We start from the raw sequence: 13,925 nt of genomic DNA, 5'->3' as shown, positions 1-13,925 counted from the left end.
ATAATTTACAGCTTTATTTACTCAGCTGTAGACCCTGTTTGTATATTTGTGTAAGGCTATTTGTGTTTCTCATTTATCACTTGGTAATCACAGATTAAACCACATCAAGGTTTTGCTTCGACACTGCTTTCATCGTGGCTTCTTTCCACATGGTGGCGCTAGCTCCCTAAACTGTACACACCAGAGATCCTATGCACCACTGCCCACCTGATGGACGGGAAAAGCATTACCTCATCTCTTCCGTTCATTCCTTCAGGTAAAAATAGAGAGATTAAGCCTGTGCTTTGATGAGAGAAACCTACCGAGGAGGTGTGGAAGCAGGGAAAGGGAGAGAGGGAGAGATGGAGGAGAGGGACTAAATGGATCGTTCTGCTCCAAATCCAATTCCTAATAGCTGGAGGGTGGGTGGGAGGGAAGGGAAAAAAGGAGAGGGAGAGTCGAGATATCACGTCTAACAATTAAGACCTGCCTTCGGGGTCTAAAGAAGAAGCTTTGTTGAGAACATAAATTGCTCATTGAGCAGCGCCTCTGCAGTCTCAGACACTCCTGCCTCGAAGGGATCTGCCCACAACCCACCACATATGAGGGCTGGGATTTGTTCGCAGTGATTTACTCTTGCCATCACTATACCCAAGAAATCCCCGCTTCTACAGTAAACACAAATCTGAACCTCATCCCAGTGACTGGTTGCAGAGAACATCGCAGTACAACTGTGGTTCCTGTACTTTGCAGGGTTAGCGGTCCAAATGGTTTTTGTATAGGATGCTCTTGATATGCCAGTAAATTAGCCTGTTTTTTTTGTTGTTTTTTTTAACTCTGGGCCAGGTTCTGGACGCCTGCATGAACAGTTGCAATATAGTGATTTGATTATGTTATGATGTGTGCCTTAAGCCGTGGGCCTTCTCACGATTTTATTATGTTTGCATAATGATAATAAAGTATCTTGAATCTTGAAGATCCAGAATAATTTGTTGCAGCAATAAAGTTTTTTTTTTTTGCATCAAATCGGGTCTGCAGTCTGAGCACCTACCAAAATCATAAAAGTACTCGTACTCCAGGGATACCCTATATGAGTTTATGGCTTATAATCAAAAAAAGAATGAACATGATTGCATTTACGATTAGCATGTGAGTTTACATAGCCTGAAGTATTGGATAAAATGTTATATAAAATAAAAAAACCTAAAAGTTTTAAATAATGGATACATTATTCAAACAGTTGGCAAAAAGATAAGGTTCTGGTGGGGGTCTGAGGGCACGCCCAGCAGTTGGGGTGGGTTCATGTCTGTCTAGAACCAGTTAGAGCCTAATCCCGAACCCATTTTGGTACCAGAGCCATGCAGGATCTATTTTTCCCACTCTCACCAAGTTTCCTGTCACCTCCTCTCTGCCTTCTCTATTGAATAAAGGTTCAGCTGACTTAGACATTTTAGCTATTTAGTAATTTTCTGTCTCCTGTTAAACTGAAAACATTCAACTTTATTTAGAGCGCGTTTTGCCACCTGCTTCTGTTTCTGTCGTCGGTGCCAGTGTGAAATGTATTTTCGGACTCGAGTGTGATTGATGACGCATTGATGAATAAACATGTCTGCTGCCACTTGGTATCAAGTTGTTTCATCATATTCATCATCATGGAGTTTATTAACAGAACATACAAAATGAGCCCCACAGAATTTCTTTATTTACAACACAGTCCTTGTTCTGGAAACAAATCGGCCTCGAGACACGAAGTATTGCAGAACTGATTTACGTGAAGGAAGATCTATTTCTTTATTTCCTACAAGGACACAAGGGTGATTCTCCATCTCCGCTGGGAGTGACTTCTGAAAGGCAATGCTTCCTTAATAATGTATGGATCTTCATGTCATATTTGCTGCAATTCGTAGGTGTGAGTCAGGGTGAGCATCCAACCTGCTTGCTTTTCAACATCTTTTCTTTATGTCGTAGGATAACCGAAAAACAAATTTAAAAGGCAAGGCATAGGTAAAAAAAAGAATTCCTCAGCAAAAACGAAAAGGCATCTTTCTACTTGAGGAACAGTGATTGCATTACATCCACACAGCAGCAAGCGGCGAGAGCCACAGACAATGCAGCTTTTAGACGTATTTATGTGTCTTTTTTTCACTCCGTTTTTACCTTCTGGAATCCCTTTGATTTGGAGCACACTAAGCTTGCAGCATTGACAAGCTCAATGAGCGGCTTGGGGATTTTATAATGGCCCTTTCAACTTATAGCCATTTGAAAAACGCACCCAAGTATAAAGCTGCTGAAAATGGATATGTGCACGTACTTGTTCCCTGATTGCTGCATGATGACGGCCGATGGGATGAGCACGGTGAATATTGCCGCACAAGTATAATTCATAATTTTGTGTTTCTTCCTCTATGTTGCAGTGAAACATGGACTTGATCAAGATGGCTTCACAATGAAAGACACAGCGCTCTGTCTGGAGTCCATTAGGACGTGGCGACAAGCAGGCAAGGCAAGGACTTGTTTCCAGAGATGGAGAGATGTGAGGAGAGCGAGTTTGTGGCTGAAAGGTTCAAGGCGAGTACCACGAAAATAAATCAGAACTTGGCTGACGCGCCCTTCAATGTGCAAACAGGATGTGTGGAGCCTATCAGGTAGACCAGCCCGCGAGCAGCATCAGAGCGCAGCGCTCTGTAGAGGAGAAACGCCAGGACAAGGACAATTACTGTGATGACAAATGTTATAAATGGTGATGGGACACTGGGCCTGATGCAAACACTGAGTGAGGTTGCTGAGGGAGAGTACCCCCCCCCCCCCCACACACACACACGTTTTCATCCATTTACTACAAATCATAAACCTCATGCCGCTGACTTTTCTTGTCTATCTTTACTGCTGACTGCGTTGCACTCTGTGTTTGAGGTTTTCATACCTTTATGACAGTCAGTGGCTTCCTGTAATTTGCATTCATTGTTAAAATCAAATGATAGAAATATACGCAGAAATGTTTTTCTTTGTATCGATAAGATTAAGAATATGTATTTATTTTCAGGAGTTTAGTCAGCTTTGATTTACTGAGAGGTCTTTATCGTCTGCATCATTTACAGCTTTGAGAATAAAATGCACTTTGAGTTAAATTTTTTTGTAGTCAAACGAAAGTTTAATGTGCCTGCTACCGGAAATTGGTTTTTTAAACCTATTTTTCTTTATGGAACGATGAATAAATAAAAAAAACTTTGCTGAAGTGTGAAGGAAAATGTGTTTAAAAATATAAGCTTTTCCTCTTTTGTTTGCGAGCACAATACAACCAACATAAACAATCTACAACCAGAGCCGCTGCTTTGAAAATAAAAAAATCTAATTTTCACCTGGAATGTCCTGTTTTTCTTTTACAAGGACAGATTTTTGAAAGATGAAGGTTTATGTGTAATAGCTTTACGGTCCCAAAAATCTCTAAAGCTTGTTTGAAAGAAGAAGCTGGCAATATTCCATGTTTCCATCATCAAAAAAAAGATACTCTAAAACAGTGTCTGTGTCTCAATATTGAAGTTCTGACTTTTCTTTCCTGTTTTTAAGAGGATAAATGCATTTTCCAGCTGCATCCAAACACACTGCATCCAGATGGGGGCTGGAGCATTGTGTACATGTTGTAATTATAAATACTACTAAATATGTATGTGTGTATATACACATACAGCATTTTATGGTCCATAGGACGATACAGTATAGGGTTTGGATAATACTTCATATTATTGTTGGTTTGGTTTCCATTTAGATTAAATTGACTAACTTCTTTATAAAATGTTTTATTCATTAAATTCAATCATTTCCCAGAAACCGTGACGCTGAATTCTTCTGCGAGTTTCTGGACATCACACATTGTTCTGTCGCCCCCTGCTCTGCGATGTTTTCAGTGTTTTTCTGTAGCCCACTGTGCAGCTGTTGGGAAATGTGATGCTGTGGCATTTAATGTGGCTTTCCTGAGTGAGCTGCAAGATGGGGTGGAATAAAAGCGCAAAAAAGCTGGTCAGATTGCCTGTTGTTATTGGTAACCCATGTTGTCTTATAATAAGGATTTATATCAGGTTTTCATTGACTTAATGTCAGTGTAAAGGTCCCCTATCTTTGTGCTGAATATTAAAGCAGGTATGCAGGTAATGTGCAGCTGATTAGAAAGCGGATGCAGGTCTAATTTATCATATCCAGTTCAGCAGCATCCTATTCCCATCCCACCGCTAAATGGACAGGTCGTCATTTTGCCTGCAGCAGGCTGTCAGGCCCGTGTGCGGGTGAATGTTGGTGTGTGAACGTCCATCCGGCCTTCAGCGTCAGTCCTTTTCACTGTAGCGATAATTACCACTGTCTGAGGGTAACCAACAGTGGCGGATCTCATTATGCCATGATATGGGTCGCGTCTGCATATACAGGCTCTCATACACTGCCTATTTACATATGAATGTACCCAGTTTTACACACACACCCACAAGCAGGCACACGCCTCTATCCACCCACACAGACACACACACAGACACCACATTTGCATATAAAAGCATTAATGCTCACGCCACACACACACTCGCACCAGCCTATTCAAACATGCACCTCACACATATGGGCTACTCATAAATTTAGACACTTCCGTCAGAAGGCCCTCACCAGCCGACAGGGATATGAACCCAATATAGCATCCCAGAGATAAGCCAGTGACTCTGGAAGCAGAACTAATATTATTTGCACGCTGTCGAACGTTTATCTGGCGCCGCCTGCAAAGTGATGGTTCGGTGTCACTTTTGTTTAATAATGATGTGCCAATAGTAATATGCCTGCTGGCTGGAAACCTATTACAGTTCAAAAGATTATCCAAATACAATCTAATTTGGAATATTGCATTTTGACAGCCTGTGACTGGAGGAGGTGGGATGGCAATGCGATATGTTCGTTCCTTTAAAAAAAAAAAAAAATTCCAATTAACATTTTTAATGCTCAACAAACCAATGGTGACGGCAAATATGCAGAGGTGTTTGACTGTGCCAAATCTCTTGATGTGTTCCAGACAATGGAAAGAGAGAAGCAACTTCTTTGCACAATGCAAACTTTTGATTAGGTGAGTGCCATGTTTTGGGCTCCCCTGTCAGTTGACATTAAATTGACATTGTGGAAAAGAGATATTTAAATATAACACAGAGGAGGAGCCCCGCCAAGCTGTTATAACCTATAAATACGAGACAATCCACCTTTTCCTTCATTATTCTTGTCAGGGATGACAGAGTTGCTTTCCTGCCTATTACCTACTTAAATATCAAATACTGTACTCAAAGCCTGCACATTAGTATCACGCAAATACTGCTTATTGAGACACACACTGTTATAAATCTGGATAAAGGAGGAAATTAGAGGCAAACATCTGCATCGGGTATTTTAAATGTAAACTGTATCACTTTATTGAGACTCGTTTGTGTGTACCTGCAGCCTTGAATTCAGCCACCTCATTATCACACTCCTCACATAAATACTTAACCAAGGCAGAACTACACAATAGATGAAACTGCCAAAAGAAGGGAAGTATTAAGTTATTAATATTGAAATTAAAGTCTCCCTCACACCTTCAAACATTGTGTTATATCATTATAATGTAATGTTTAATGTTACTTTGTGATGAAGTGCTTTAATTAACTTTTTTTGGTCAGACTCACTTCCCTTCAAATCGCCTCATCGGAAGCACATCCTCACGTGATTTCCTGCTCTTCAGTGAATGACTTGATACAGCTGCCAGAGGAGCGGGCGTCCATGGGCTGATGCCACAACAGCAGAATTTTGTGAATCTGTGTCAGAGGTCTTGCAAAATGAATGTGCAGTCACTATCATCTTAATCTTCAATGACAAAATAAAGCTTTCTTTTTCTTTTTTTTATATTGAAGCAAGACTTTGAGGGGCCAACGTGATTAGGGCATTGATCCCATTTAACCCCAACTCAAGCCAAACCCACATTTCCCCAAACTAAAAAAAGGTGTGTGTCGACTTCACGGTCGCGGGATGAAGAAATCAGGACAGTTTTAGAATGCACTGCCTTTTTTTATTTTTATTTTTATTTATCTCACTGTAGAATGATTTGCACGAGTCCTGCACAATTAATTACTCTGGATCAACAGGTCTCGAATAATATTTGGATCCAAATGATGAATTGAAGTGTTCTGTATCTTGTGGGGTTGTCCAAACATTATCCATGAAGTTCGCAACTACAATGATTCATCTTGTAAAATTTGGCCCTGTAAATTGGTAGTCTTTCACCTTCAAATCCAATCCACACACACACACACACACACACCTACACACACACACACACACACACACACACACACACACACACAAATATCTTTAGAGTAACAAGATAAGCAACAGCAGCAAAAATATATCCTCCACCAGGAGGTAATTAAAGTTTAACCTCACACTGTTCAGTGCAGCGGAACTTGGAAGTAATCAACATCCATTTGCTCTAAATTAATGTTTGTTTCTTCAATTAGCCGGTCAGGTTTCTAAATGAAGATCAGAGTTTATGTTTATTTATTCTGCTATCGGGTTCGATAACGTCTTTGAAATCAACTTTTTACTCTGCATTACATCTGAACAGCTCTGCTTCCTTTTTCCAAGACGCGATCGCGCCTGCTCTTGCAATGAGATGCGTGGCTGATGAAACTGGGTGTCCGTCTGCACGCTGGATCTCCTTTCATCTTCAGAGCCTCAAACGTCAGCTGAGTGAAGGTTTATTGATGGTAGACTGCAGAGATCTTTATCTCGAATGAACAGCGAGTGCGTGTGACCGCTGATGCTGACTAACGCGTTGCGCTTTGAATGCTGGAGCGCAATAGTGGAAGAGCTCTTAGGGTAAAATGATAGTGGAGAAGCCACGGCTGTCTCCATATTGCTATGCACACCGTGAACTTTCTGCACACGTACAGTATGTGGACGGTAGATGAGTATTTCACGGTGATGGGCTGCCCGGATAACATTTTGCCCATTTCAAATGCCTAGGTTGAGTTGTGTTTGTGGAAGGAAAGAAAACTCCCCCCATCTCTTCATGTCGTGATGTGGGATATACTGTATGTGTGTGTGGTCAACCGTTACAAGCTCTGGAATTCGGATGAGCTCATTGGCGATGTGATCGCCTGCTGTTGCTTCACTTGTAATGGAGCTCCGTGCATGTTTAGTTCATTTCAGCCTGAAGGCACCTAATGACAAATGAGAATGTTAGCGAGTCTCCCTTTGCTCTTCTGTCTCTAATGACATTCTTTTCCTCTGGTCCATGTCTCATATTCCCTGCAGCACTTCACAATGGCCGCACGTCTGTCTGTCATTTGCTTTTCAATAAGTACATTGACATCTTTTACTAAATTCCCCAAGATTGCAGCATCTTGCTTTTGCTGTTTTGCACATGTTAAACACATTTTAAATTGCTTTGAATGTGGTAAGTTACTTCATTGTTGCTCCTCAAATAGATCCAAGCACCACAAGTTGTTTTTTGGGGGGGGGGTGCGGGGGAGCACATAAACATCATCCAAAGCGGGAAACAGAAGACGGAGGAGCAGATGCAAATCACAAAGATAGCAAGAGACACATAAATGCAGAAGGCAACAGATGCCATTTTAAGTACGGTAATAAGGAGGCAGCGAGAATCACATGAGAGAGTAGCAGGTAGCAGCAGCAGAGTGAATGATGGTCGGACGATAAACGCAACCTCATCCAGCGTTGGGGATGTGAATGGTGATTGCCAGAGTTCCCTTTACGATCCATATGTGTAGCGTAGCGGCACGAAACACCTCGGGTGTGATCTAATGTAGGAGTTCTGACTTTAATGACGATGAGAAGAGGAAATGGGGACTTTCAAGCACATGTCTATAAACAAATGTCAGGTTTGGACCTTTTCATTCATCTGAACAGTCAATAAATAAAGGTAATTATAGAATGTGCATAGGGGTATGTGGTAGTGGTCATATTTAATTCTACCTAATCATTTGATCATAGCTCTATAGATGATAATGTCACTCGTCTACCGCTGTCGAGGCTAAAACATTTAAACAACTGGAAGAATTGGCATGAAATGTAATGCCGATATTTACCTTCCTCGTTTTATTTCAAACATCAGCATTTGCCTGTAATCATGAACTCGTCGTTTACTTGAAATTCTCTTTTTTTTTTTACCTGCCACTGACCTAAAATGAGGCTCCACTGCTATAAACATGCAAATGTGGTGTCACATCATTTACATTATCGTTTGAGGGAATTGGCCGACAAAACAGCTGTTGTTTACAAAGACTTTAAGATGGTTTCCTTTAAAAATGTGATTTTTAATAAGTGCAGTGATTCAATGCACATTAGCTTAATTGTGTTGTTTTGTACTCAATGATGTTTGTGCCATTTTTCTCAGGCTGAATCCTTTTGTTTTTTTTGGTTGTTGTATCTTTGTCGACCTTTCCTGGCTCTGGCTAAATAAATGGTTTATTAATCATGAACAAAACGACAGATTAATGACTGCAGCAGAGCTGCTTTTATCCAAAGAGTACACACTCAGTGGCGGGGAGATGCTCCACATTCCTGTCTGCTCTCCCCAGCTGAAGCGGCGTTACAGTATCATATCAGTTAGACTCCCAGCATTCACACACAGATACTGGGACGATGGCTCTGCCAATCAGCCGTGCAGACTGGAGACCAATCCTCCACGGCTCTGTCCCACAGCAGCGTGACTCACACTCTGGGCTTTGCATCCGCTGGAGCGTATCAGCCTCCATCTTCACAGGAATCTCTGCCACAGCTTCCCCTTTTCTATCTCATTTTGCACTTACACACACTTGCTATTAAGCCAACGCGTTTAAATCAGCCATGGAGACATGTGCTCAGAGTGTGCACGGGATATCTTGACAACGTAGATCGAAGATAGTTTGCGTGACGGCAGTAATTTGCAGCACTGATTGGACGATTTTGCCACAGGAGGAGGAAAGAAAAGCAAGAAAGGAAGAAAGTCTATGTATGAGCATATAATAATTGTACTGCAATTTGCAATACAAAATATAACACTTTGAACCCCTGAATATAACATGCAATGTGCGTATCATCTGTAATGTTGTTTCAACCACAACTTGAAAAGAGTTTCAAGTTCATGTTCTCCCCGTGTCTGCGTGGGTTCTCTCCGGGTTCTCCGGCTTCCTCCCACCACTGAAAACATGCGACTTAGGACCAGGTCATTTTTTAAAAAGATAATTACTGTAATTCTCAATTAACTTACCTGGTTAAATAAAGGTCAAATTAGGAATTAATACACACTCTAATGCAAAGAACACTGAGGTGAAGTTGTGACCTTGAGCAAGTGTGCATATGCATTTTGGAGAAGTGTGAGACGTCTTAAAGTGAACATTAGGTGATTAGATAAGATGAGTCACACTCACAGCTGTGACTCCCCATAGTAACACAATGAAGTCACACACACACACACACACTCGTGTGTGTATCCTTAACGACATCTCACTTGTTACATCTCACAAATGGTATATGGTAAATTATCTGATTATATTTGATCACTAATTGAGAATTATTAACTGCTTAGTATGTATTACTTATTGATGGTTCTGCACCCTTTGATGCTAGTTATGTTCAAATTTACAGAAGTTCTGAATAATAATTGTCGAACATATCATGTCCAAAAACATGTTTTATCTTTGTTAGGTCCAAGGACAAGGACAGAACTCACGTTAAGCTGCCATTTTAACAAATATCCAGTAAAATCCCTGAAGGTCATCCATAGATATTCATAAAGCCGACAATTCCCACTGACATACCGTAAATGATCCTTTTCTCAGTTGAGTAGTTTTCACTGCATGTCTCATGAACCAATTTATGAATACACATTCATGCTGTAAATCTATAGGGATGCCTTAACTGTTCGTTTTATGCAATCATCAGGTGAACATTTTAATTAGTTTAATACCTGAGCTGCTTTAAAAACTAAAATGAAATCATGTTATGATTTCTTTACAAGTGGAATGATCTTGTTTCTTGGAAAGATGAGTTCACTAGTATAAAGTCATCTTCTTGCATTCACTGTTTATTTCCTGTATTTTAGCAGCAGCTCTTTATCTTGCTGTGTGTTCAGTGCATATTAAAATGCTCACTTACTGTGGGTTAAAACAGCTTTGCAATATTCATGTGGCAGTGGAACCCAATAATGAAACATTAACACAGCTTTAACACATTTAGATATGCAAATCACAATTTTATTTTGGTCATTTATTTTGCTCCAACGACGCTTCATCCTCATTTTATTCAATTATCTTCACCAGAGCCAATAACGCAATAGAACAAAGAAACATCAATACAACATCCAGTTTTTTTATTGACATTTTTTCCAAACTCGTAGCCTCTCTTTTTCAAATCAATTTAAATAAAATCCAACTCAAGTGGCTGCTGAGGTGCCAGTGCAAGGTGTTCGCCTCTTCTTCATCGCTTAGTCGCTGCTGGATGTAAACAAACAATCTGATTGGCCCCACACTTCCCCTCTCCTTATTTTCACACCAATCAGCGTTTGTTCGGAGTTGGAAATAGAGCACTTCAAGCCTGACTGTTGCCTGGAGACACAGATTGCAGGCAATTAGGAAAGCAGATTACAGTGGGGAGAAAATAGGTGATATTTTCAATGGAGCACGAATTTGTGCATGTGTGTGGATGTGAGTGGATGAATGCGAGTACGTGTGACTGGGCATGTGTTGATCGCAGCAGTTCTGAATCCTACTTTCGCTGTGGATCCATTGGATTGGTTCATTTTGCTGATTTAAATCCTGGTGCATGTGTGTGTGTGTGTGTGTGTGTTTGTGTGATTTTAATATCTAACTACACCATCCGTCTTACAAAGCAAATTCTCATATGACCGTACGGACGGTTGGTAATAAATTAAAACACGTCCAAAACCAATCATAAGAGCAGGTAAATGATGCCTTGGGATTAGAACCAACGACTACACAAATCAGCAGGAATCCCTTTTTTAAGAAGTTGGCTGCACAGTTTCCACTTTGGACACTGTGGATGGTATTTTCCCCGCCTCCATTCCTGGGGGCTCGGAGATCAAGTCCCGATGAATCTTCCACTTTGACCCCAGCTCCCCCCTCCGTTCTCCTTCCCCCCCTAAGTGGAACAGTGTTTCTTTTAAGTTGGACTTTGGGAAGACCCAAACGGCAACTCCCATCACCACAAGGGCTGAACCGAGGCAGGAGAGTGCAGTGCCAGCCCCAGTGCTCATGTGCAGCCCCCTGTTGAAGCTGATGGCCTCGGTGTCCACAAAGAACAGATCTCCCTCTCCAAATGACTCTATTTTATGAGGGGTGGAGTAACCCACTGACAGGCCAACAATACCAGCAGTTAGCATGAGGAGACCCAAGGCCAAGGACACCTGGGGGGGGAGACAGAGATAGAAACATTAATTGGTAATTTATATCATGGTGGTTGCAGTAATCTTTCCTCAGCACTCGTAAGAAAGGTCATTTTGTTGTTTGTAATGCAAAAATTCCAAATTGCCAAATGGGCAGGGGGGCCTATATGCAATCCCTCACCTTTACAAATATCACCACACCACTGCCTGCAGTTCATCATGCAGAGAAGCCAATTGGAAAGGCACTGTGTGTACAATAAGTATATGAGAGCGTTTTTATGCCGGGGGAAGCTCATTGTTGGCAGGAGAAACTAATCAGTAGAAGACACCGTGCGCTCTTCCAGAACACAAAGGAAATATATCCTTAAGATCAGAATTTGGGGAAACACAGAAATGGCTAACACAAAAAAAAGTGAATATTTACGTATTGTTAAAATAGCGTGCACTTAAAGCTTTTACAAACACAGTCAGCCCACAATGGACTTTAATAAGTTACAGTGATTGATGTAGTTGCAGAGGAAGGGATGAGTAATGAATCCTGTTCAAGTCAGCCGTAGAGTAGGAACAGTGTTATAATTAGATTGCAAATGACTCAGAAATAAAATAAAGGCCAGTTATTGTTCACCAATGATGATTAATGAATATGAGGCCTTCCAGCAACAGAAAATTATGCATTAGATAAATCTGTGTCTCCTTTTGTTTTATGTCCACTGTCAAGAAATGCTGAAATCCCTTCCCCAAGAGCCGGAGGATTTTTCCATCCATGTGGGAATTATGTCACAAACACAGCATCATTAAATATTGAATGTGATACGCATTCTTGGTGTTCCCCTGCCAACAGCGACGGTCTCTTTCCCGCTCCTCTTGTAGTTGGTAGGTGTGGCATTTAAGGCCCAATCATTATATGTGAGCGTTTCTATGGTTACGATGATGCTCTTGTTTAAAAACGATGCAAATATTTGATAGAAATGTGATTGTTTGTTTGAGCACACTCTGAATCTTTCTCTCTAAGTGTTTGGATTGCCATACTGAAGGCATTGAAATATGAATGACATCAGATATGATAAAATGCCGTTTTCTTTCTAAATATTATTATATTGATAAATCATTATTATAACATTTTCTTTATATTTCACATTTTCTTTATATTTCACACAAAAATGCTAATTATCTACATCAATGATATAAATTTGAACAGAATTTAAGCTCAAGAGCAAATAAAAGGAAATGAACAATATCCCTCCTAACCATACAAGTCCAAAACTACCAGAGGCTGTGCACTGCAACCAGAACATATTACAGTGTCTTTAAAAAAGTAAATCAATTACATGTGAATATTTAAAACATTTAACATGATAAAACATTCATAAAATGTGGCTCAACAACTTTTGATTTAAGAAGCTATAACATCCACAAACTCAGATTAAGTGTCAGTAAATAATGATAACAGACCGAAGGCTGCCGCTCCTTTACCTTCCACACGGCCGAACCCCACCACAGCGTCGCCCTCCGCCTCTCTAATCCCCGGTCCTCCGAGTCTCTCTCCAACACGGAGGACGAACACTCCTCGTAGAACTGGTGCAGATAGGAACGGACCCCAAACTGAAGACAGCTTGAACCTGCCTGGGAGGATGATGCACGCATTTTAACTGATGACATTAGGCTGAATCTCTCAGGTTTGTAGAGGTTGCACATCAGATTACAGCTCAGCAAATGTAATCTCATTCACAGAGCCGCTGAGGACCGAGACCGGTTTGAATGAGTGAAGACATACAGGGTATATGTGCACGTACTCATTACGCTTTGTTTTAAGCACCCGGTAATAATATATCTTCTTTGATGACTGCATGCATAAAAATATAACAGATATATATATATATTATTGTAATGATTGCTTCTGTTTGTTTCTGGTGTGAAACGTCACACTTTTCACAAAACACAAGTTCACTTCACCTGAACGACCTTACAAAGCAGGCGATTGGTTTACATGTTGCACTGTTGTGGAAGTAAATATACAAAATCAAAGTAAAACAATGTGCATCGGGGTTAAAGTCTAGGCTTTATTGGGTCCTGTTTGCCTCCACTGTAGGGCTAATGCTTAATACACACAACATTGATGCTCATGGTGATCCTGGAGGGACTTCATTTATAGTGTCGTTTATTTTAAAGCCGTGACAGCATGAAAAATGTATTGTTAGTGTTGCCAAGATGCCATAAAAAAAATGCAATAAATCTTAATCATCACCCGGCAAAATAAAGCTCACCTCACTCCCGGAGGATTCTCCTCCTGAAGAAATGATGCAGGCCTCAGAGCGCAGCGCCATCACACCACACACACCTTGTGCACCTGCAGTAACAGACACTCATATAAGCATAGAGCTAGGTAATATATATTCAGATAGATTGATGTGTGTTCACATTAGCTCCTATAGGTCGCTGTACCAGAAACACTGTTTATCTGCTGAATATGAATTTCCCTCAATAAGAGGCTTCAGAGACTGAATATAAATCTCAGCCTGCATTGCCAGATTGCCCCAGTTATTGT

At 40.8% G+C, this 13,925-nt stretch overlaps 1 protein-coding gene across 1 annotated transcript; it reads right to left on the bottom strand.

The window, feature by feature from the left end:
- Positions 1 to 10,996: 10,996 nt before the first annotated feature.
- On the bottom strand, positions 10,997 to 13,704 carry nrsn1l (neurensin 1-like). Its single transcript, XM_068747681.1, has 3 exons — positions 13,645 to 13,704; positions 12,854 to 13,003; positions 10,997 to 11,401 (listed from the first exon to the last, which is right to left on the bottom strand). The coding sequence occupies exons 1-3, from the start codon at positions 13,702 to 13,704 to the stop codon at positions 10,997 to 10,999; spliced, it is 615 nt and encodes a 204-aa protein (XP_068603782.1).
- Positions 13,705 to 13,925: the final 221 nt, after the last annotated feature.

The sequence above is a fragment of the Brachionichthys hirsutus genome, chromosome 13 (assembly GCF_040956055.1).
Source record: "Brachionichthys hirsutus isolate HB-005 chromosome 13, CSIRO-AGI_Bhir_v1, whole genome shotgun sequence".
NCBI classification, from domain to species: domain Eukaryota; kingdom Metazoa; phylum Chordata; class Actinopteri; order Lophiiformes; family Brachionichthyidae; genus Brachionichthys; species Brachionichthys hirsutus.
Note: the sequence above shows the minus strand (reverse complement) of the source record. Positions and strands in the feature narration are given on the sequence as shown.

What these genes read in the sequence shown, in the direction of transcription:
- nrsn1l (XM_068747681.1), bottom strand. Translation starts at nt 13,704, where the DNA reads ATGGCGCTGCGCTCTGAGGCCTGCATCATTTCTTCAGGAGGAGAATCC. An exon ending in GAGAATCCTCCGGGAGTGAG is followed by an intron (nt 13,004 to 13,644) that starts GTGAGCTTTATT and finishes TCATCCTCCCAG; the next exon opens with GCAGGTTCAAGCTGTCTTCA. An exon ending in GGGGTTCGGCCGTGTGGAAG is followed by an intron (nt 11,402 to 12,853) that starts GTAAAGGAGCGG and finishes CTCCCCCCCCAG; the next exon opens with GTGTCCTTGGCCTTGGGTCT.